The sequence below is a fragment of the Pseudopipra pipra genome, chromosome W (assembly GCF_036250125.1).
Source record: "Pseudopipra pipra isolate bDixPip1 chromosome W, bDixPip1.hap1, whole genome shotgun sequence".
Taxonomy (NCBI): Eukaryota; Metazoa; Chordata; class Aves; order Passeriformes; family Pipridae; genus Pseudopipra; species Pseudopipra pipra.
Window position 1 is genome coordinate 51,964,859 of NC_087580.1, and position 25,402 is coordinate 51,990,260.

Consider the following 25,402-nt stretch of genomic DNA (forward strand, 5'->3'; position numbering starts at 1 on the left):
AGGGCAGGTCCTGTCTGACCAACCTGATCTCCTTTTATGATCAGGTGACTCGCCTGGTGGATGAGGGGAAGGCTGTGGATGTAGTCTACCTGGACTTCAGCAAAGCCTTTGACACCGTCTCCCACAGCATACTCCTGAAAAAGCTGGTAGCCCACGGCTTGGACAGGGGCACTCTGTGCTGGATTAGGAACTGGTTGGAGGGCCAGGCCCAGAGAGTGGTGGTGACCGGTGCTGCATCCAGTTGGCGGCCGGTCACTAGTGGTGTCCCCCAGGGATCAGTGTTGGGGCCAGTTCTATTTAATGTCTTTATTGATGATTTAGATGAGGGAATTGAGTCCACCATCAGCAAATTTGCAGATGACACCGAGTTGGGGGGGAGTGTCGATCAGCTGGAAGGCAGGAGGGCTCTGCAGAGGGACCTGGACAGACTGGAGAGTTGGGCTGATTCCAACAAGATGAGGTTGTGCTGGGTCCTGCACTTGGGCCACAACAACCCCATGCAGTGCTACAGGCTGGGGACAGAGTGGCTGGAGAGTAGCCAGGCAGAGAGGGACCTGGGAGTTTGGATTGACAGGAAGCTGAACATGAGCCAGCAGTGTGCCCAGGTGCCCAAGAAAGCCAAGGGCATCCTGGTCTGTATCAGGAATAGTGTGACCAACAGGTCCAGGGAAGTGATTCTTCCCCTGTACTCAGCACTGGTGAGGCCACACCTTGAGTACTGTGTCCAGTTCTGGGCCCCTCATTTCAGGAAGGATATTGAGATGCTGGAGTAGGTCCAGAGAAGAGCAACAAGGCTGATGAAGGGACTTGAGCACAAGTCCTATGAGGAGAGGCTGAGGGAGCTGGGGCTGTTCAACCTGGAGAAGAGGAGGCTCAGGGGAGACCTCATCACTCTCTACAACTACCTGAAAGGAGGTTGTAACCAGGTGGGGGTTGGTCTCTTCTCCCAGGCAACTATCAGCAAGACAAGAGGGAATGGTCTTAAGCTGTACCAGGGGAGGTTTAGGTTAGATATTAGGAAGAATTTCTTTACAGAGAGGGTAATCAGACATTGGAATGGGTTGCCCAGTGAAGTAGTGCATTCTCCATCCCTGGAGGTTTTTAAGATAAGACTGGATGTGGCACTTAGTGCCATGGTCTAGCGACCGCAGCGGTAGTGTATCAAGGGTTGGACTTGATGATCTCGGAGGTCCCTTCCAACCCAGCTGATTCTATGATTCTATCATTTCATCATTGCTATGCCCAAGAGAGCCTCCAACCATCACATCACCCACCAGTCCTTCTCTGTTCACAAACAGCACATCCAGGGAGGCACCTTCCCTAGCTGGCTCCTTCTCCAACTGTGTCAGGAAGTTTTCTTACACACACTCCAGGAATCTCCTAGGCTGTTTTCTCTCTGCTGTATTTCCAGCAGACATCTGGTAAGTTGAAGACCCCTAGGAGAACAAGAGCTAGCAATCACGAGACTTGTCCCAGCTGCATTTCATCTGCCTTTTCATCCCGATTGGGTGGTCTATAACAAACTCCCATCAGGATATCTGCCTTGTTGGCCTTCCCCCTGATTCGTGACCATAAACACTCAACTCAGTCGTCACCATCATCAAGCTCCAGACAATAAAAACACTCCATAACTTGAAATATTTTGACAGCCCTATGGAGACTTTGGTGCAAAATATGTTTTAAATTAGATGAGGTAAACCTTATGTTCTCAGAGGAATGTACAAACGTGGTAACTCCCATTACTGATGTGTTTTTCTTCTTCACTTTAGGTGCGCTTAATGATCACAGATGCTGCAAGACACAAGCTCCTTGTACTCACTGGGCAGTGCTTTGAAAACACAGGAGAACTCATTCTCCAGTCAGGGACTTTCTCCTTCCATAGTTTCATTGAGATCTTCACGGATCAAGAGGTGTGTTCGGAAAAGTGTTTTCCATATATTGTCATGTGATGGCACAAGTTTTTAAAAGATTAAAAATGGCCCTCTGTGTTGTTAGAATTAGCATTGGCTAACTAATACTGATGCTTTTTACTCTTCATTATATGCTTTCTTTCAAGACATTTAATTTACTTTAGTTTTGATGTACATTTCTTCACAAAGGAATTATATTTTCATTTGAGGAATTAAATTGTAGCTTCAAGAAACAGAAAACCAAGGACCATTTTGACAATGGAAGGAGATAGTGTTGTATTTAAAATACACAGCTTGTTTATCTAAGGTGTACATACAAAGCAGTCAAATTTGACAGCTGCTGGCAGCTAAGTAATAAGTGACATTAAATAAAACAGAGGCTATCTGTTGGAATGGCTGTAGTTTTTTGCACCACCTACCTGTTTGGCTTCTTTACTGTAGTGTTTAAAATTTTTATAGTGAAATCTGTAAATTTTGTGCGATTTAGAGACGAAAAATATAAGAATGAAGCATATCAATGCTGTTTCTTTCATGACTTGTTATTTTGCTGTCTTGCTTAATGTACTGTGTCTGAAAGTTCTCATAGGGCAAGAATCCATAGTAAACAAGCTATCACACTTAATTTGGCTGCTATGTAAAGTATATATTTAAATAAACTATGTGACTGCGTTTCTAGGTATTTAGTTCCCTGTTATTGTTGCTTTGGTCAAAAGTAAAGAAAAACACAGTCTAGTACCGAGCAAAGTACCAGTCTATTATTTCCCACAAGTCTTTTTATATCCCATGTTAGCAAGCATCAGAAGGCAGGTAGGTGATTGTATTTTTCAATTAGCTATTATTTGTTAGTAATACTGTTGGCAAAGCTCAAGGCCAAAGCTGGAGTTCTCACAGGACCAAACCTAAGCACTCCACAGCTGTCTTCTTTCAGCCAGGGCTGCGTAAATACCTCTCCTATCTCAACGATACACCCGTAACTTTCCCAGGTCAAAATCTTCTTCCAAAGAGCTAACAGACCCGCTGTCAGCCCTGACAGTTCCCAATATTAAATAGGAGCATTTCAGCGAAGTGAGTTTGAAAGTTGAGCACTGAAAAAGCAAAGTTTGCATGAGCTCCAGTGTGATCTTGTTGTATCCATTTAGGGACAGACATTTAGCAGAGTCCGTTGCAATAGGACAAGGTGTAATGGTTTTAAACTAAAAGAGGGTTGATTTAGACTAGATATAAGAAATAATTTTTTTTACAATGAGAGTGGTGAAACACTGGACCAGGTTGCCCAGAGATGATGTAGACCTGCAATAAGGTCACCCACCTAGTGGATGAAGGGAAAGAGGTGGATGTAGGTTTTCTGAATTTTAGTAAGGCCTTTGAGATTGTCCCTCACAGCATCCTTATGGACAAGTTGTCCAACTATGAGATGAGCAGGTATATGGTGTGCCGGGTGAAGAACTGGCTAAAGAGCAGGGCTCAAAGGGTTGTAGTGAATGGGACTATATCTGACTGGTGCCCAGTCACTAGTGGTGTTCCTCAGGGCTCACTTCCATTCTGTTCAATATATTTATCAACAATCTGCATGCAGGAGTTGCATGGACCATTAGCAAATTTGCTGATGATACTAAAGTGGGAGGTGCTGTTGACCGTCTTGACGGACGAGAGGCCTTGCAGAGGGATCTAGATAGATCAGAGCATTGGACAATGAAATTTAACAAGTCCAAATGCTGGATTCTGCACCTGGGACAGAGTAAAACCAGATATGAGTATAGATTGTGAGAGGAATGGCTAGACAGCAGCTCTGCAGAAAGGGGTCTGGAGGAACTGGTTGAGAGAAATTTTGCTGTGTTTTTTTCTTTGCTTTTTTACAGACATAGCCATGTCTGACCTAGTGGAGATTTATTTATATTCATATAAAATGGTTTCAATACAACAAAGAAAGATAGAAAATAAGTACTTTCTGCTTTATTTAGTTATTGGTTTGATAATTTTTCTGTAGATAACAGCCACTTTCTTTGGTGCATTTTATTATTGGTAAGTGCTGAAAATAAATTATCTAACACAAAGAAAGGAAGCAAGATAAAGACACACAGAGGCCCACAGAGATCTGCTGCAATCAAGCATCTTTTTTTATATATTCATTTCTTCTACTGATTTGGTTTGTAGTCCACGACTTTCAAATTATTCAGCTGTAGCCTAATCTATATCATCTTTATGAAAAATGTTCCTATAGCTTGAACTCACAATTGAGTGTCTGCAAAGAAGGTTGTGGTATTTTGCATGATACTACCATGTGGGTATGTTTTGCATTGAATTTTATGCCTGAATTAATTCTATAATGTTTACATAATTTGATGGTCTCTTTGTTAAAAGCAAATACAACAGAAATGGGCTACATTTGATCTAATTTCCTGTAAAAAAAAGTCAAATGTGTCTGTGGAATTGGGAGAAGATATAAAGTATATCATACCCTTTCATGTTTGTTTGCATACTTATGTGGAACCACCAAATATTGCTTTTTAGTTCAGATTAGAATAGAGCAATAGCTCTTCATACTATGGCATAGAACTTATTGTTTTCTGTGCCTTTATTTCAGTAGATCATTTTGGTACTAGCATGTTGTGATTTAGGAATGGTACTACCCAGTTTAGGTGCCCCCACCAAGACTCTCCCAAACCAGACACTGCTCGCTCCCCCTCCCCTCTCCCCGAGTGAAAGCACAAAAGGCAAAGATCATGGGTTAAAAACAATTTACTGGAAACAGCAATGAGATAAGAAAACAAACAGTAACAGCAACAATATTAATAACAAAAGGTATAAGACAAAGAAATTATTTGCACAGGAAACCATGACAAATACCGACTGGGTCTTCCCGACCATGTTTGTATCCTGACCAGAAAAGGGATGCCCTTCTCTTCCAAAACCAGAGAGTCATTTTCCCCCACCTCTGGCAATGATGTGAGGTGGTATCAAATAACATTAGGGTCTGGCCACACCCCCCTCCCATTTACTGTAAAAAATTAAACCTGTCCTGGCTAGAACCAGGACATTATCCATCCCTTATTCTTTACCATCTACGGCATGCCCAGATCCTTCCAACTATATACATATACTTTTATATATATAAATATATATATACACAAGCACGGGTATCATTTCCATAGTCAATGGTTGTCCCACCAAGATGTCTGTTGAGTTCATTTAGTCCATGACTGTGGGTTCTATATGTCCTAGTTGTCTTCCAGGGCAGCAGAGCTGGTGTGCTGTTGGCTGGTTGCAAGCCGCATCAGGAGTTCACGACTGGTGTATCTAGAGCAGTTCATCCTCATTGTCCATGGTAGTTACAGCAGTGTCATTCAGCAACCAATATTATACAATTCAACATTACAGACTCTTCTCATTCAAAAATCAAATCCCCTTGAGGTACACATTATGTTTCCCCATCCCTCTGCATTTCCCATCAAGTACACCCAGGTTCTTGAGCAAAAACAATCCCACAGATAGGTTTGCCTTTGCTTGAGGCAGGACTACTCCAAAGTGTCTTCCCTAACACATTCCTCATATGCACCATGGGGACTTTATCCCCTTCTACAGTACGTGGAGGTTTGATTGGGCAGGGCCAGCTCAACTGGTAGAGCATGTAGTGTTAACTAACCAGGTGGCCTTCGCTAAATGTGTATCCCAATGTTTGAAGGTCCCACCACCCATTGCTTTCAATGTGGTTTTTAACAGTCCATTGTACTGTTGCATGATAGGGAATATGATATACCCACTCAATACCGTGCTCTCTGGACCAGCTGTCTATGAGGCTATTTTTGAAATGTGTCCTGTTCTCTGACTCAGCTCTTTCTAGGGTGCCATGTCGCCACAGGACTTGCTTTTCAAGGCCCAAGAGGGTGTTCCAGGCAGTGGTGTGAGGTACAGGGTACATCTCCAGCCATCCAGTGGTTGTTTCCACCATTGTAAGCACCCAGCACTTGCCTCGGTGGATCTGTGGAAGTGTGATGTAATCAATCTGACAGGCCTCCCCACATTTAAATTTCGACCATCATCCACCATACCACAAGGGCTTTACCCGCTTGGCCTGCTTGATTGCACCGCATGTTTCACAGTTATGGATAACCTGGGAGATAGTGTCCATGGTTAAGTCCACCTCTTGATAACAAGCCCATCTGTATGTTGCATCATGGGCCCATCCAAGCCAGAAATAATTCACCCTTATGTCGCCAGTCCTGATTCACCTGAGACACTAATCTTGGCAGCCTGATCCACTGGTCTGTTGTTGCAATGTTCTTCAGTAGCCTGACTCTTGGGTATGGGTGCATCTACATGACGGACTTATACAGCCAACCTCTACCTGGGCAGCAATGTCTTGCCACAATTCAGCAGCCCAGATGGGTTTACCTCTGTGCTGCCAATTAGTCTTTTTCCATTGGTCAATCCACCTCCACAGAGCATTTGCTACCATCCAGGAGTCAGTGTAGAGGGAGAGCACTGACCATTTCTCTCCTTCAGGGATATCTAAAGCCAGCTGGACGACTTTCAACTCTGTAACCTGACTCGATCCATCTTGTCCCTCAAAAGCTTCTGCAACTCACCACATAGGACTCCATAAGGCAGCTTTCCATTTTTTATGTACGCCTACAATACGGCAGGAAATGTCAGTGAAGAGAGCATATCACTTGTCATTTTCTGGTTGCTGACTGTATCGTTGGGCCTCCTCAGCACATCACCTTTTCCTCCTCCAGTTCATGGTGACTTCTAAGGTCCCTGGGCAATTGGGATTTCCTATTCAAGCTTGCTGTGTGCTCATCATGATCCACTTACTCCATGTAGCATCAGTGGCATGATGTGTGGAAGGGACTTTCCCTTTGAACATCCACCCCAGCACTGGCAGTCGGGATGCCAGGAGGAGCTGTGCTTCAGTGCCAATCACTTCTGAAGCAGCTCAAACCCCTTGATAAGGTGCCAGGATCTCTTTTTCAGTCGGGATGTAACAGTGGTGTAACATGCCCTCGAGTCTCCCTGGGTACTTTTTGCCAGAGGTTCCAGGAAGGACCATTCTCCCCAGATGCAGTATAGAGCACATTTTTTACATATTGTCCTGTCCTGACTGGCCCAAGGGCTATTGAATGAACAATCTCCTGTTTATTTGTTCAAAAGCTTCTTGTTGTTCCAGACCCCACTTGAAATCATTCTTCTTCCAGGTCACATAGAGAGGGCTTACAATCTGATTGTACTCTGGGAAATGCATCCTCCAAAAATCCACAGTGCATAGAAAAGCTTGTGTTTCCTTTTTGATGGTTGGTGGGGACATAGCTGTTATTTTGTTGACCATATCCATTGTAATCTAACTACATTCGTCTTGTCATTTTACTCCTAAGAAATGAATTTCCTGGGCAAGTCCCTTGTCCTTACTTTGTTTTATGGCAAAACTGGCCTTTGGGAAGATCTGGATTATCTTCTCCCCTTTCTCAAAAACTTCTTCTGCTGTGTTGCCCCACACAATGATGTCATCAATGTATGGCAAGTGTTCTGGAGCCTCACCCTTTTCCAGTGCAGTCTGGATCAGTCCATGGCAAATAGTGGGGCTGTGTTTCCACCCCTGGAGCAGTCAGTTCCAGGTGTACTGGGCACCCATCCAGGTGAAAGCAAACTGTGCCCTGCGCTCTGCTGGAGTGGAATGGAGAAAAATGCATTAGAAATGTCAATGGTGGCATATGATTTTGCTGCCTTGGACTCCAGTTCGTACTGAATTTCCAGCATGTAAGGCACAGCAGCACTCAGTGGTGGTGTGACTTCGTTCAGGCCACGATAGTCTACTGTCAGTCTCTACTCTCCATTGGACTTAGGCACTGGCCATGTAGGACTATTAAAGGGTGAGCAAGTCTTGCTGACCACTTCCTGGTTCTCCAGTTCACAAATCATCTCATGAGTAGGGAGGTCACATAGTCCTAGTTGGTGCGGTATTTTTGACTGCACTATTTTGATAGCCATTGGTACCCATTGTTCTCCGACCCTCAGCATTCCCACAGCAGAAAGGTCCTCTGAGAGACCAGGCAAGGTATTCAGTGGTATAATTTCCTCTGTCTCCACAGCAGCTATTCCAAAAGCCCAACGATGCCCTTTTGGGTCCTTGAAATACCCTCTCCTGAGGTCATCTATGCCAAGGATACACAGGACCTCCGAGCCAGTCACAATGGGGTGTTTTTGCCATTCATTCCCAGTCAAGCTCACTTCAGCTTCCAGTACAGTCAGATGTTGGGATCTCCCTGTCATCCCAGAAATAGAGATGGATTCTGCCCCTACATATCTCGATGTCATCAGGGTACATTTTGTGCTGGTGTCAACTAAGGCCTTATACTCCTGTAGGTCTGATGAGCCAGGTCATCAGATCCACGCAGTCCAATAGATCTAATTGTCCCTTTTCTCCACGTGGCTGGAGGCAGGGTCCCTCTGGTTCTGGTCATAGTACTTGTTGCTCATTTCTTGTAAATATGAACTGGAGGTCCCTTCAAGCGGATCGGAAGTAACATCAGCCCTCCTGTTCTGTCTCAGGACTTGCCCACTGGAAATTGGAGCAGCATTTATCCTTGAAGAATTTCCTGTGGTTGTTGTTCTTCTTCTCAACTGACATACTCGTGCTGCTAGGGCAGATGTGGGTTTTCCATCCCACTTCCTCATGTCCTCTCTGTGGTCATGCAGGTAAAACCACAGGTTACATTGTGGTGTGTACCCTCTCTCTTGAGCAGGGGGGTGCTTGCTTCCAATAGCAGAGACTCTGGTCCATACTGGTGAGGCATATTTCCTCTCTAGTTTCTAATATGTCCACAGTCTTGGTCAGTCTTTCCACAGCCAAGATGCAGGTTGATAGGGAGCAAAAGGATGATCTTCATATTGCTGGAGTTGGGTAGTCACCCGAAGCACTGTTTGTTCTTCTTTCATTGACATCAGTGCCAATGAGTTGGTGCATGACAATGGCACGCTCTGTACAAACTTCTACCACATGGATCGTGTACACTGGACCTCATCTGGATCTACAGGGGACTGATTGTTATTTGAATCCCTATAGATTACCTCCAGCACAGCTCATTCTCTCAGGTGCTGGATACCTTTCTCCATGGCATTCTACCTACCTGGGTGCACTACTAGATCATCCTTGAGAGAATACCTTTCCCTCATGCTTGACAGGAGTCGCCTCCAGAGGCTGAGAGTTTCTGTCCTCTTCCCAATCCCCTTGTCAATGCCCACATCCTGGGACAGGGATCCCAGTTGCTTGGCTTCACTACCATCTAGTTTCATACTGTGGGCCACGATATCCCAGCATTGGAGCAGCCAGGTCACCAGGGGTTCTCCTGACTGGCAGCTGAAATCTTTTCACATATCTCATAGTTCACCCGGGGATAGGGATCAGGTGATTATCTCCAGCCCTGCCTCTTCCTCCTATTCTGAGGGCCCTGCTTCCTCTTTATCCGTCACTCAGTGAACTGATTTTGTCTTGGATTTCTTCTTCTGTATAGGGGTAACCGCTACTGGCACGGGTTGTTCCTCTGGTTCATCTGCAGTTTGAGTGGGTATGGTACCTGTTGGTCTGCTTTCCTCCTCCTCCCCCTGAGGGTGCTGTCTAGTGATGAGCAGTGTCCAATAAATAGTAGCCAGGGCCCAGCACATTGCATAACTTCGTGCCTCTCTGGAACTGCCACAGCATTTTTTCATCACATATTTTATCCCTTTAACAGGGTCCTGTATTTGTTCAGGGGTGAACTTTCAAACCACTGGAAAACAATAATCCTCCAAATACTGGCCCATGTTCTCCCACATTCCATGCCACTCATGACTATCCATCCTCAGGGCAGATCTCTGTATAACCTCCCTAGAAATCTCTGTCCTGACTCTAAACATGGTGTGGATCATGCTGAGGAGATCTGGCAGACTTAGCAACAAGAACATGCTTTTTTTAACATCCAAAAGGAATTCAAAATTCTCAAAAGCTGTTTTAACAGGTGTGAATGAGGAAAAGGGAGTGAAAAGCTGAGAAAGATCATCCTCCCCTGTTCCCCTCACAGACTGGGTATGATTATTAATGGACTCCCAAAGGTACTGCCTGAGGTAAGGGTAGGAGAGCAACACTGAATACACATCCTAAATGACCCTCATTGCCCTTGATGTTATCATGTCATAAACTGATATCCCACAATACATCAACAAAGCAATCCTGATCCCTCTCCCTACTCTGAAAAAGAATACCGCAAGGAGCACATACAGGAGTATATACAGGATTGGGTACCAAACCCACATGAACAGACCAATCACAGAGAATCACAGAATCAACTTGGTTGGAAAAGACCTCTGAGATCATCGAGTCCAATCTTTGACCTAACATTACCTTGTCTACTAGACCATAGCACTAAGTGCCACATTCAGTCTCTTCCTAAATACCTCTAGGGATGGTGACTCCACCATCTCCTTGGGCAGCCCATTCCGTAGTCCAATCACTCTCTCTGTGAAGAATTTCTTCCTAATGTCTAACCGAAACCTCCGCTGCTGCAGCTTAAGACTGTGCCCTCTTGTCCTACTGCTAGTTGCCTGGGAGAAGAGACAGATACCCACCTGGCTACAACCTCCTTTCAGGTAGTTCTAGAGAGTGATAAGGTCTCCCCTGAGCCTTCTCTTCTCCAGGCTAAGCAACCCCAGCTCCCTCAGCTTCTCTTCATAAAACTTGTGCTCAAGTCCCTTCACCAGCCTCGTTGCTCTTCTTTGGACATGTTCCAGCACCTCAATATCCTTCCTGAACTGAGGAGCCCAGAACTGGACACAGTACTCAAGGTGTGGCCTAACAAGTGCTGAGTACAGGGGAAGAATCACTTCCATGGTCCTGCTGGCCACACTATTCCTGATACAGGCCAGGATGCCATTGGCCTTCTTGGTCACCTGGGCACACTGCTGGCTCATGTTCAGCTTCCTGTCAATCAGAACCAAGCAATATTGTGACCAGTGGCTCCATACCTAATACAGAAAAATGCATAGATCAAATTTGTTTCCAACATACTCTAGGCAGATCTGTTGTTATCTCAACCCTTCATGCCCCAAGTTGAGTGATAAATAAGGCTGTCGTGGTTTAGGAATGGTACTCCCCAATTTAGTGCCCCCACCAAGACTCTCCCAAACCAGACGCTGTTTGCTCCCCCTCCTCACCCTGACTGAAAGTACAAAAGGTAAAGATCACAGGTTGAGGTAAGAACAATTTACTGGAAACAGCAATGAGGTAAGAAAACGAACAGTAACAGCAACAATATTAATAACAGGAGGTATAAGACAAAGAAATTATTTACATGGAAAAACGTGAAAAAAACTGACTGGCTCTTCCCAACCATGTTTTCTCCTGACTGGAAAAAGGACACCCTTCTCCTCTGTCATGGTTTGAGAGCCCCAAAATCGAATTCTCGAGTTCAAGCCCCCCTCCCACATCTCAACCCAGTATGAGATGGATTTCCAGACACCACACGAGACTCAGAATGGGGGAAAGGGATTATATATTACAATGACTGTACAAATAAATAGTATAATACATCATATACAATCTTAACTACTTCTAAACTCTACCATGACAAAACAGTATTTACAATGGATCAAATCTCTTCTCCCCTCCAAATAAAAGTCCAGGAGGGAAGAAGGAAAGATCCTTTCTACTCTCAGAGAAGCAATGTCTCTAAGGCAGCAGGTTCTCTGTCTCTGTCTTCCATGCAGCAGTTGTAGCTGGATCTCTGCCAGTACACACGAGGGGGTATCCAAGCCCTCTCGGCCCATCATCTCCTAGCGAGGGTCTTCTCTTCCGTGGACTGCGTAGCAGGGACAAAACTCGCTTCACCACGTCATATCATGGGGTGTAAGACATCCCATGAAGGTCCCTTCCTCAGGGGATTCACCCCTGAGTCAGAACATCTCGGGCAGCTTTCAGTTGAAGGCCTTTGCCTCAAGAGTTCTATCAGAGCTTCTGTGCTCTGATCTCAGGCTGCTAGCTTAGCTTGGCAGCAGCGGCGAGGGGGGCCAAGGTCACCCCCTCCACATTCCTTTAATCATCCAGGTCCAGCTTTCCAGGACGTCTGAACTTTTCAGCTCCTCTCTGCAGTGCTGCTGCATTTAGGACTTCCATTCAGTAGGAGTCCATCCTCTCCACTTAGGAAAGGTCACAGAAGGAGTTTGGGGTTTTTGGTTCAGTTCTTACCCAAACACTCTCTCTGTAGAGCTTAGTTTTGGTCTCTCTGCTGCTGGCTCTCTCTTGGCTCTCTCAGACAACTCTGTGTCTTCCTGCTCAGGTGCACGCTTGTTTCTGCTTCTTCAGTTCTTATCTCTTGGCTCTCTGCCACTTTCTCCAGCCAGTGTTGTTTTTGCCGCCGCTTCTGCTGCTCACGGTGGAGAAAAAAAACTTCCAGTTTCTCAGTCACAGACCTCAGTCCAGTTTAACACTGTTTCCGAGTTTCTATGACCCCAGCCGGGGGCTGGGGGGCCATGGTCCCCCAGAGGGGCTCTTGCCCCTTCAGCTCGTGACTTCAGAACATGGCCACGTCTCCAACTACAACATGGCTACTTCTTCAACAACAACTACAACTACCTTCTCTTCCGGTCTGCTTGTGATATGTTTATATTTTGCAGAAGCGCTCATTGGGTAAAACCTCAAGGGTCATCACCCCCTGGGGTTTTACCATTTTATAACTTCAGGGGGAAAACTGTTTCCCCCCACCACATCCTCCAAATCCAGAGACAGTCCCTTTCCCCCACCCCTGGCAATGACATGAGAGGGTATCAAATAACATTAAGGTCTGGCCACTCCCCTCTCCCGGTTTCTGTAAAAAATTAACCCTGTCCTGGCTGAAACTAGGACACATGTTATTAAACAGTGTCAAAATTAATGGAGGTATTCTAGATTTTCACTTTTGTGATCCAAGTGTTTAAAATAAAAATAATAACAAGATTGATTTTAACCATAACACTTTTGTTCTGGCTCTTTCTTTAGCTTTGAATTTATATTATTTTATTTCTAAAACGATATATATATATAAAGCATTATAATATATCATATATTGCATAATATGATATAATGTGTATTTTTATATATATTTGTCATAGTTTAACCCCAGCTGGCAATTAAGCCCCATACACCAGCTTGCTTACTGCCCTCACAGTGAGATGGGCAAGAGACTCGGAGGGGTAAAAGTGAGAAAACTCGTGGGTTGAGACAGACAGTTTAATAGGAAAAGCAAAAGCCACACATGCAAGCAAAGCAAAATAAAGAATTAGTTCACTGCTTCCCATGGGCAGTCAGGTGTTCAGCCATAGCCAAGAAAGCAGGGCTCCATCATGAGCAATGGTGACTTGAGAAGACAAACACCATCACTCCACGTTCTCCCCTTCCTTCTTCCCTCAGCTTTGTATGCTGAGCATGACATCATACAGTATGGAATATCCCTTTGCTCAGTTGGGGTCAGCTGTTCTGGCTGTGTCTCCTTCCAGCTCCTTGTGCACCCACAGCCTACTCATTGGTGGTGTGATTTGAGAAGCAGAAAAGGCCTTGACTCTGTGTAAGCACTGTTCAGCAATCACTAAAACATCACTGTATTATCAACACTGTTTTCAGCACAAATCCAAAACACAGCCCCATACCAGTCACTGTGAAGAAAATTAACTCTACCCCAGTCAAAACCAGAACAATAGAACATATATAAATATATTTGCCTCACAAATACAAAACTTGCAACTGTTTGCATTTTTGATGCAATAAATAATTTCTTAGTATTCTGGAAAACTGTCCTGCCGTCTGGGAGTCAGGAGTCAGTCTGCAGAAAGAACTGTGGTGTTGTGGAATACATCCTGTGTAAGGAGGGGATGAGGAAGGCAGCTGCCCCAGGAGGATGCTAGCCTTCTCTGGGCTGCAGTTACTGTCTTCTTGTTAAGAGGATGTGCTGTTTCCCTTAGATATTTGGCTGGCTCTTCTGAATGGGCAGGAGCAGCAGGGAGACCCATGAGCCAATGGCAGAGATAGTGGCACCTCTGGCAGCATTAGCTTCATAGCCCTCATCCCCTCTAAATAAAAGTTTGTACTGTCCTATAAAGGGTAGAGGAGGGGTGGGGGAACCTCAGAGTACTTTCCTCCTTTAGGCCGTGAGGAAGGGACCTTTCCTCATAAGCTTTGCATTTAAAAAAAATGCAGTAGAAAACTAATTGTACTCACAGGTTCCTTTAGCTTCTAGGATGGGTACTCAACAGTGCAGAAGCGAATGAAAAAGATTTTATCTCATCAGGAAGCGTTATGTACTGATAATAATTGTCATTAACAAATTAATTTACATGCATCTTCTTGTGGTTTTGTTTTACAACCCTAGATTGGTGAATTATTGAGCACCACACACCCTGCCAACAAAGCCAGCTTAACTCTTTTCTGCCCTGAGGAAGGAGAATGGAAAAATTCCAACCTTGACAGACACAACCTTCAAGACTTTATTAACATTAAGCTCAACTCAGCTTCCATATTGCCCAAAATGGAAGGACTCTCTGAATTCACTGAGTATCTGTCAGAATCAGTAGAAGTGCCATCACCCTTTGACATTTTGGAACCTCCAACTTCAGGAGGCTTCTTGAAACTCTCCAAACCCTGCTGTTATATTTTCCCTGGTGGAAGAGGGGACTCTGCATTGTTTGCAGTGAATGGATTCAACATGCTTATCAATGGAGGATCTGAAAGAAAATCTTGCTTTTGGAAACTTATCCGGCACTTGGACAGAGTAGATTCCATTCTACTCACTCACATTGGAGATGATAACCTGCCAGGAGTCAATAGCATGCTTCAACGAAAGATAGCTGAGTTAGAAGAGGAACAGTCCCAAGGGTCTACTACCAACAGTGACTGGATGAAAAATCTGATCTCACCTGATTTAGGAGTCGTATTCCTTAATATACCTGAGAACCTGAAGAACCTGAATCCTGACTTTAGAGTAAAAAGGAGTGTAGAAGAAGCTTGGTTTACTCTCCAGTATTTAAATAAATTGTCTATGAAACCAGAACCTCTTTTCAGAAATGTAGGGAATACCACTGACCCCATCATTTTATTTCAGAAAATGGGAGTTGGCAAACTTGAGATGTATGTGCTTAATCCTGTTAAAAATAGCAAAGAGGTGCAATATTTTATGCAGCAGTGGAGTGGTACTAGCAAAGATGAAGCCGAATTCCTGCTACCAAATGGCCAAGAACTAGACATTCCATTATCCTATTTCACCTCTGTCTCATCCCTGATTGTATGGCAACCAGCTAATCCTGTTGAAAGAATAATCCGAGTTCTGTTTCCTGGAAACAGCACCCAATATAATATTCTAGAAGGACTAGAAAAACTCAAACACTTAGACTTTCTTAAACAACCAATGGTTACACAAAAAGACCTAACTGGAAACATTGCTAGTCCATCTGTGAAACAAGCAAAATTGAAACAGCGAACAGACAGCAAGGAGAGTCTGAAGCCTGCTGCAAAGACACCAAGCAAGTCTGTCAGAAAGGAGTCTAAAGAAGAAACACTGGAGCCTGCAAAACCTAGTCCAGCACTGGAAAAGCTTCAGAAATTGGAAAGCAAAGAAAAAGTTCCAGTTAAAAAAGAGAAACCAGCAAAAGTGGAGACCAAACCTATAGTGGCAGAAAAAGATGTAACAAGTAAAGAAGAGCAATTAGTAAAATATGAAACTCCTGAAAAACAAGCTACAGATGTAAAACCAAAAGTGGTAAAGGACAAGCCAGTGAAAAAGGAAGTCAAAGCAAAACCTGAAGAAAAGAAAGAGGAAAAAGAAAAACCAAAGAAAGAGGTTTCTAAAAAAGAGGAGAAAACACCCATCAAAAAAGAGGAAAAACACAAAAAAGAAGAGATTAAGCAAGAAGTTAAAAAAGAGATGAAAAAGGAAGAGAAGAAGGAAACTAAGAAGGAAGTAAAGAAAGAAGCTCCACCAAAGGAAGTTAAAAAAGAAGGTAAAAAAGAAGAGAAGGAAATTAAGAAGGAAGAAAAAGGAATCAGAAAAGACATCAAGAAGGTTCCTAAAGAAACAAAGAAGACATCTGCTCCTTCGACTGAAGTCAAAAAGCCAGCAGCAAAGCCTAAACCACAAAAGAAGGAGGAACCTGCTAAAAAAGAAGCAATATCTGCTGGAAAGCCAAAGGAAAAAGTAAAAATTAAGACTGTGAAGAAGGAGATTGAAATCAGTGGAACTCAAGCTGCCCTTGCAGCAGTTGGAACCACTACCACCACTGTAGCAGCTGCAGAAATTACAGCTAGTGAAAAAGAACTTCAAGTTGAGAGATCCCTTATGTCTTCACCAGAGGATTTAACAAAGGATTTTGAGGAAATAAAAGCTGAAGAAATAAAAGCAATAAAAGAAATGAAACCTCAAGTTGCACTTATAGAAGATGAACTGAAACTCACTGGCACAGAACAAAAAGAGGTCTTTGAAGTCCAAAAAGAAAAATTAGATAATGAAGGACCTGCTGAGTCCTCTGATGAAGGCGTAACTACCACAGAGGCTGAGGGTGAGTGTGGACAAACACCTGAAGAATTGGAATATGTGGAAAAGCACAAGGTTGATGATCATGTAAAGTTTGAAGATGAGGGAACTGTCTTGGAAGAATCATATGAAGGAGGATATTATGAGGAAAAGGCAGAGACAGAAGAAGCTGAAGAACAAGGTGAAGATGAGAAGGTAAAGACACAACTGGTCACCACAAAACCATATATGAAGAAAGCAAGAAAAATGGAAGAGAGTTCAGAAGAAATAATGACTGAAGCAGATGCTAATATTAAAGCTGAAAAATATATTGAAAGCGCAGATGATGAGGCATCCGATGAACAGGCTGAGCAAGACAGGGAAGAAGCAGTAGAAAAGGCAGAAACTGAAGAGACTGAAGAAGAGGAAGAAGACAAAGCAAAAGACATTAGAGATGAAGAGGAAACTGAAAAAATAGAAGCTGAAGAAGATTATGTGATGGCTGTGGTAGACAAGGATGGAGAAACTGGTGAAGTTGAAGATAAATATGGCCTACTCACACCAACAAAACACTCAGAACCTCAGTCTCCAACAGTTGAACTGGCTTCTTCTATTCGTGATGAAACATTACCTGGTGGTTCAGAAAGTGAAGCCGCTGTTTCTGATGAAGAAGATAGGGAAGATCCACCTGAGGAATTCACTGCTACTTCAGGTTATACACAGTCTACCATTGAAATATCCAGTGAACCAACTCCAATGGATGAAATGTCTACACCCCGTGATGTCATGAATGATGAAATTAACAATGAGGAAAGTGAGTCACCTTCTCAAGAATATATGTACATTACCAAGTATGAGACATCACTGTACTCTCAAGAATTTGCTAGACCTAAACTTTCTCCACTTCCAGATGCTTTTAATGGATTATCAGAGGGATCCAAAACAGAGGCCACAGAAGGTAAAGACTATAATGCCTCAGCTTCTACCATCTCACCACCTTCTTCATTAGAGGAAGACAAATTCTGTAAATCTGCATTCCAAGATGTATACTGTCAAAAAGGAAATGAAGTCCAAGGCACTGACAAATTAGAAATCAAAGAAGCCTATCCAGAAGATGATGGAAAACACAGTCCAGCCAAGACCCCAGCTAAGAGTTTGTCCCCTCCATCACCTGTTGCCAAAACACCACTGGGTGAACGCAGTGTGAACTTTTCACTCACTCCCAGTGAGATCAAGGTCTTGGCTGAGCCTGTATCCATTGCTACATTGTCTGATGTACATCAAGAAGTTGTCAAAGAGCACTGTGCAAGCCCTGATGATAAAACGTTAGAAGTAGCATCTCCCTCACAGTCTGCTGCTGGTAGTGCTGGCCACACGCCTTATTATCCATCTCCCACTGATGAAAAATCCAGTCAGCTTCCCTCTGAAACCAGTGAAAAGTTAACAGAAGTTCCGGTTATCTTTGAACTCAGTGAAGACAAAGATGAGTCTGTAAAACCCAGAATAAGCCCTATGGATGAGCCTGTGCCAGATTTAGAATCTCCTATTGAAAAGGTTCTCTTGCTTCTACGGAGTCCACCACTGATAGGTTCAGAGACCACTTATGATACATTTCTGAGTGCTGATGTAAAGTCTCCCACCAGAGATTATGGAAATCCTTCTGAGGGGAAACCTGAAAAAGAAAAATCACCTGTTCAGATGAGCCCAGCTTCTGAAGCCAGTTCTGTGAGCCTTTTCCAAGAAAAACAAGATGAAAAAAGCATGGAGTTTATGGTAATTAAGGAAGGTTTAAGCCTAGAAAGGAAAATGGGGGATACAGAACCCAGCAACTCCCAGTCTTCACTGGTCTTGGATGAGCAGAAGTTAGCAGGTGATCTCTCACCTACTCAAATAGATATTGGTCAGTTTGGTTCCTTAAAAGAAGACACCAAAATGTCAATTTCTGAAGGCACTGTTTCTGACACATCTGCAACTCCAGTTGATGAGGTTGTAGCAGAAGACACCTATTCCCATATAGAAGGAGTAGCTTCTGTCTCTACAGCATCTGTTGCTACTAGTTCATTTCCAGAACCAACTACTGATGATGTGTCTCCTTCTTTGCATGCTGAGGTTGGATCACCCCACTCTACTGAAGTTGATGATTCCCTTTCAGTGTCAGTTGTACAAACACCAACAATGTTTCAGGAAACAGACATGTCTCCATCTAAGGAAGAATGCCCAAGGCCCATGTCAATTTCTCCACCAGATTTCTCACCTAAAACTACAAAATCAGGAACCCCAGTGCACAATCACAGATCTCCTGAGCAGTCAACTATGTCAATAGAATTTGGTCAGGAGTCTCCTGAGCAGTCTTTAACAATGGACTTTAGTAGGCAATCTCCAGACTATCCTGCTGTAGGCACTAGTATACACCATATATCTGAAAATGGACCAACAGAAGTAGATTACAGCCCTTCAAATATACAGGACTCTATTTTTGCATGGAAGATTTCCCCTGTGGAGCAGTCATCTTACTCTCAGGAGAAGGACATTTCAGAAATTATTTCAGTTTCTCAAATTGACGTTTCATCCTCGACTTCATCAGCTCATACACATTCCCAGTTAACTTCACCATTGCCAGAAGAAACCTTTTCAGGTGCTGTTCCACCCAAACATATGACACTACATTCTTCTCTTATCTCAGAAAAGATGCAGAGCCTAGGAGAAAAGCTTTCACCAAAGTCTGACCTATCTCCATTAACTCCAAGGGAATCTTCTCCTCTGTACTCTCCTAGTTTTCCAGATTCATCTCCTGCAATCACAGAAGCTGTGTCAGCTTCGTTATCTTTACAAGTGTCCTCTGTCAAAGCATTTGGTTACCAGGAACCCCTAACAAAGCACAGTCCAGAACCTTTAATCAGCCCAGAAAAAGAAGATTCAGAGAAAAGCAGCAGGTCACCAGAAGAACTCAATTATTCTTACAAGGCCACAGAGAAAACTGTTAGGTCACCAGAGGATATTAGCTACTCCTATGGGGCAGTTTCAAAATCTAGGTCACCTCAGGCCACAGATTATTCCTATGAGACAACAGGGAAAGCCACCAGCTCACCTGAAGCCACAGATTACTCATTTGAGACAACTGGGAAAACTACCAGATCATCCAAAGCTACTAGCTATTCCTATGAAGCAAGTGCACATTTTACTCCAGGAAAACCTTTAGCTGAATCCCATCAAGATGTTGACTTATGCCTTGTGTCCTCCTTCGAATATAAACATCCTAAACCTGAACTTTCACCCTCATTTATCAACCCAAATCCCCTTGAGTGGTTTGCAAGTGAAGAACAGTCTCAATATCAAAAGAAACCATTAACTCAATCTGGGAGAGCTCAGCCACCTTCTGGGGGAAAGCAGCAAGGGCAGAAGTGTGACGAAACCCCTCCCACATCCATGAGTGAGTCTGCCCCATCTCAGACTGATTCAGATGTTCCCCCTGAGACTGAGGAATGCCCTTCCATCACTGCAGATGCTAACATTGATTCAGAAGATGAGTCAGAAACCATTCTGGCAGATAAGACGATTACGTACAAACGAATTGACCCACCACCTGTACCGATGCAGGATCACAGCCCTTCCCCTAGGCACCCTGATGTCTCTATGGTTGATCCAGAGACTTTGCCCACTGACCAGAATTTGGGTAAACCTTTGAAGAAGGACCTCAAAGAAAAGACAAAGACAAAAAAGCAGAGTACTAAGACCAAGTTGTCTTCTCCTGTTAAAAAAAGTGATGGTAAATCAAAACAAATGGCTTTACCCAAACCAGCTGGAAAAGAATCTTTAGACAAAAATTCCAAAACAGTTTCTCCAAAAAAGAAGGAGTCTGTGGAGAAAGCAACCAAAAATATCTCTAATCCAGAAGTAAAGTCTCAATTGGAAGAGAAAGACAAGGACACCAAGAATGCAGCAAATACAACAACATACAAGTCAGCAAAGACTGCAACCACAGGTATAGGTTCCCTAATGTTAAGATTTTCTTTGTTGTTGCAGTGACGTTAGGTTGCCCTTATATCAGCTGACAATGTGGTTTGTAGCAAACCCCCAAAGAAAGTTCATGTTTTAAATATAAATCTGATGTATTATGGCTATATTTAAATGAATGAAATTTACTGAATTAACTTTTGAAATCTGATAAACTTGATGTGTCAGTTTTTTCAGATGTAAAGAATTAGAGAGGGTACATCAAATATAAAGAACTTATTACTAAATGTCTGAAATGTTAACCAACTAATAGAATTAAAAGTACTACTTCTGTAGGTGAATCAGTAAAGTAAATCACTTTATTCATTGTAAGACTCATGTAGGCATAATGTTCTTAACATAAAATAATGCAATTCAATATTGTGAGAGGCATAGGTACAATCAGACATTGGACACTTTTATTACTTTGCTGGATTAATTTTAGAAAAAGTATTTTTTAAAAAATATAACAGTTGTAAGAGCACTTTCAGTGAGTTGAGCATGTATATTACATAATTCAGTTAAAGTTTTATGCCATCAGTGATGACTAAACATACAGAAAACTAGTGTAATTTTGAATTAATGTTGTATATTCCAAGTAGTAATGAAATATGAATTAGATTACTGAAGGACACATTATGCTAATATTTTGTTTCTGTCAGATTTTGTTAGAGAGTGTTTTGGGGATGCTTGGATTTTGCTCTTGTCAAGACTGATGTTCTACTGAGTGTTTTTTACAAGGAGCAAGTCTAGGATTCAGTACAAGCAAACCAGCATTCAGCTATCTGTAGCTTCATCATTTTAAGTGGTCCACTGTTCTTTCTTACACCATTATTTGCATGTCTCTCTAAGTAGATGTTTTTCAAAGCAGCAGTGCAGTTCCTCATGCTGTACATTTCTCCGGCACTTCAGTTTTATATTAGATTCTTCTTCCTTGAAGCATACTTCACAGGTATATTCTAGTGCTGAAGACAAAACTATATTTGATAATGACATTTGTGTAAAATGTAGTGTCTAATATTTTATCCAATGTTGGTATCCACAATTCAGAAAGATGTATCACAGATTTTTTATAATAAAAGATGATAAAAGATTTTGTAACATAACCAAATAGTTAAAAACTCTCTAATTCAGGAAATCTTATCATATTATGATGTTTATTTGACATATTGTCCTATGATGAATGGCAGGTCACACTAGACAAATGTATTGGACTTTCCTGTATTTACAATATGTGATCCTAAATAGAGTGCATTGTTCAGATAATTTAGTTTAACAAGTTTCATCCTCTGTAGCATCATGAGGAGGTCAATAAAACATAAATAGTGATCGTCTAGATAAAATAAATAATTGAATCCTGATTGTCAGTTTAATGTGAGTGTTTAAACTTTGAACTTCCTTTTGACCTCTTCTTAGAACAAATACTACACTATGTATAGCAGCAAAAACATGTTTCCCTCTACTTTTTGTGATAAGTGGCTAGTTTGTGTATGCAAATAAGGATCCAGCAGGCAAACAAACATTTGTTCTCAGTTTCCTGCAGTAATTGCTTTAGGAAGATTCTCTTTTCTCCCCAAGTTCCCCTTTGCCCCTCTTTCTGCTCACATGTAGTATCTTCCTGATGCATGTGTAAGACAGTGAGCATATCAACAGCTACTATGTCTTGGTATGTGCTGATACTCCAAATCTTAGGACCACTTCTGCATGGCTCCCTGTGTGACCCTAGCATTTATAATCATGCATACGTGAGACTTTCAAAAAGCTGTACTTCTTAACTTGGAAAATAATACTGCCATTTATTGAATGGTAATTCAGTAATCACAGACCCGCATAGTAATTGTTGGATAATAGTAGTATATTACTGGGAAAGGTTCAATCAAATGTTGGCTATGTGATAGTGAGTTATTATTGTATTATATAGTTATTTTTATTCCATTTTTTTCCTCCCAGTACAATTGTAATTGGCAGACAACAAAGTTGGAATGTGTTATTAGATGTAGGAGGGTAATGCCATAAGTGTTTCAGGGGACACAGAAGTACAATTGTAGCTATGTAATGTTTAACTAATGCTAGCAATTTTAAGAATATAATCTCAGCAGTTATAGTGGTAATTAACAAATGTATAACTAGCCTGTGATATTCTTTTGTTGTTTGATTTCCAAAGAACCTGGGAATAGTAAGTCTGCAAACTCTACAGCAGTCCCTCCAGGGCCTCCGATGTATTTGGATCTGGTGTACATTCCCAACCACAGCAATAGAAAAAATGTTGATGTTGAGTTTTTCAAGAGGGTGCGGTCATCCTACTATGTGGTGAGCGGGAACAATTCTGCATCTGAGGAGCCAAGCAGGGCTGTTCTGGACTCCCTGCTGGAGGGCAAGGCCCAGTGGGACAGTAACATGCAGGTAGGCTCTTTGAAATTTAATCTTCTATGGGAAGCAACTACAGGAAGCCAGAGTGCCTCTGGAGTGAGCAGTGGCTGCTGGAGACAGGAGTTCCCAGCCTGGACACCTTGTTTCACCAGTGATATGAGAGGACACACAAGTGAGGCACAGAGCTGCACCATACTCAGCTGCTTCCCCATTTCTGGCCCTTCTGACCTGTCTCTGGAAAATAAAACAACTGGGAAATGGTTTACAGGGCCATTTGTCTACTTGATCTTGTTGCTATACCCTATATAATCCAAGTTTGGAAACCTTACATTTTTTAAGTAGGAATGTTTCATGGTTTATATGGTAAACATGCACACTTGGAAACATCATGTGCCTTTCCAACATGAAGTAATAAGTAAACAAAATATTTGACCATAATCTGAAGAGCTATTGGTGCAGACTACAGACTGCTACTTCTCTGGAAAGGTGCACCTTAGCACCTTAGAGAACCAAGGTTTTGTTTTGATAAACTTCTCAGTCATTTTATCTTATCTACATGTTTATTTATTTTTTTCTGATCCACTCTTTCCAAAAGGGAATCATACTTGTTGGTTAGGACTTCTTACAAAGACATTTTTCTTATCAGTTGCTTCTGTTGTCCATTCCTCAGGAGTTCTCCTGTTTTGTGTTGCAGGTGACCTTAATCCCAACCCATGACTCAGAAGTGATGAGAGAATGGTACCAAGAGACCCATGAGAAACAGCAGGACCTCAACATCATGGTTTTGGCAAGCAGCAGCACTGTTGTTATGCAAGATGAATCTTTTCCCGCATGCAAGATTGAACTGTAAGAATCAGACCATGCACCACAAGATTTACCTTTTTTCCAGAAATTCTTCAGTTTGAAAACACCTTTTCTAAAAATTCAACCCATCTATTTCAGCTGCTGAACTGTATACCTGAAAAATGCTATACCGTATCACAGTGATGCAAGTCACTAATATTTTTCAGTCTTTGGTGATTGCTGAGGGAAATAACAGCATTCCCATAGTAGGGTCAAAATTACGGTGAAAATACAGATCCAGTTTCATCTCCACTGAATGTTTGGAAACCATGTACTAGCAACTCCAAGTGACTTCTGCCAGGTAAAGGCATTTGTCCTCTAAAGAATTACAAAGAGAGAAAAAGAGAGAGAGAAGTAGGAGGAAAAAGTAATAAATAATTAAATCTCCAGTAGTCTCGTGGCAATAGAAGTTTATGCACTCACACGAAAAGGAGGTTTTAAATTTGTATCAATCTGAGCTATTGCAAAGGAGATTCTTACTTTACAGAATTAAGTTAGGTGCAAAATAATAAGCAGAATGTGGCTAGGAAGGGACATATAACCTAAATGCTCATTAGCAGTTTTCCACTTTAATTTGAACCCTGCATACTGACATCCCATAACAATCGTAGGCCAAATATGCATGTAGTCTGAACCCCATTGAGAATTCTAAAACCTTTCTTTCAACATGCAAAATTGTTGGTCTAAGACATGCTTCCAGTAAAACTCCACTCACTCCAGTCACAACTGACCAGTACACATGCTTAAACACCCATGTCCACTGTCCATTAACTGAAACAAAATACCAAAGCAGTTGGGAGTACATACAGTAGACAATTTACCTTAGAAAGTGACTTGAATGTACAAAGAAACTTGATGCACTTATTTTTTAATGTTGAGACAGCAAATTTATAAAACAACTGTGTAGAATCATAGTTGCACCAGTAAAGAAGTGTGAGTGTGCATGAAGTGTGTACTAGAAACCTATCAGACTGATCAAACAGCTTGGTGCTATGAATTATATATCTTACTTCTGTGAACAACTCATTGACGCACCAGGACAACTCAAGGCAAGATGAGTATTTTTTTTGAAAGGTTCTTTTGTATTGTGGAAGCAAGATTGAAGTGGTGTCCAGTATCAGAGCTGCAAAACTTGGTAAAATATTCAGGATGATGAAAAAGGTTACCTGCAAGTCTGTACGGTATTCAATCTTCCTTTGTCTTATTTTATTCGTTTAATTTAAGAGCAAATATGGGAACAAATGTACAGAAAACTTTTTTTCAGTGCCATGTGAACTTTTAATGGATTTTTAACAAAAGTTTTCATTTACAGGAAAATGCAAAGAAAAATTTTTCAGGTGAAGGCAATTTTTTAGTAGTCTTGTAAGATAAATTAATGTTGTTTAAGGTTCTAGTGAGAATGGATATTGAGGTAAAATTTGTTGCAAATAGTCAACTGCCAACACTTTTATGGGAGCAGCATGGAAGGGGCACCCTGCTGGTAAAATTGATAACAACAGAAAATGGGATTTGAAATGTTGATTGCCTAATATTTACAAGGGTTGTAAGCTACATTCTCAATCCTCACAAGATCTTGAAAAAAGATAGAATAAGCAATAAGCTAAAATAAGTCCCTGTCCTTTCCTCCTTCCTCTCTCTCTTCCTTTCCCCCTTCCCTTCCTTCTCTAGACTGCTTGCAGTGGAACAGCATGTAGAACAGTTCTGTCATTTAAGACAGTTTGGACTTTTTAGTCTCAGAAGTTTTATCCCAAAGTCTTGTTACATTGCAAATCTGAACTTATAGAA

The 25,402-nt window shown here is 42.1% G+C and overlaps 1 protein-coding gene across 1 annotated transcript in view; it reads left to right on the plus strand.

The window, feature by feature from the left end:
• LOC135405095 (microtubule-associated protein 1B-like) overlaps window positions 1-24,911 on the plus strand; it is a 134,648-nt gene extending 109,737 nt beyond the window's left edge. Inside the window, exons 4-7 of the mRNA XM_064639808.1 lie at window positions 1,770-1,910; window positions 14,279-20,393; window positions 22,569-22,807; window positions 23,469-24,911. Coding sequence (XP_064495878.1) covers window positions 1,770-1,910; window positions 14,279-20,393; window positions 22,569-22,807; window positions 23,469-23,624 — 6,651 coding nt within the window. The 3' untranslated portion in view covers window positions 23,625-24,911. The remainder of the gene's footprint in view (window positions 1-1,769; window positions 1,911-14,278; window positions 20,394-22,568; window positions 22,808-23,468) is intronic.
• Window positions 24,912-25,402: the final 491 nt, after the last annotated feature.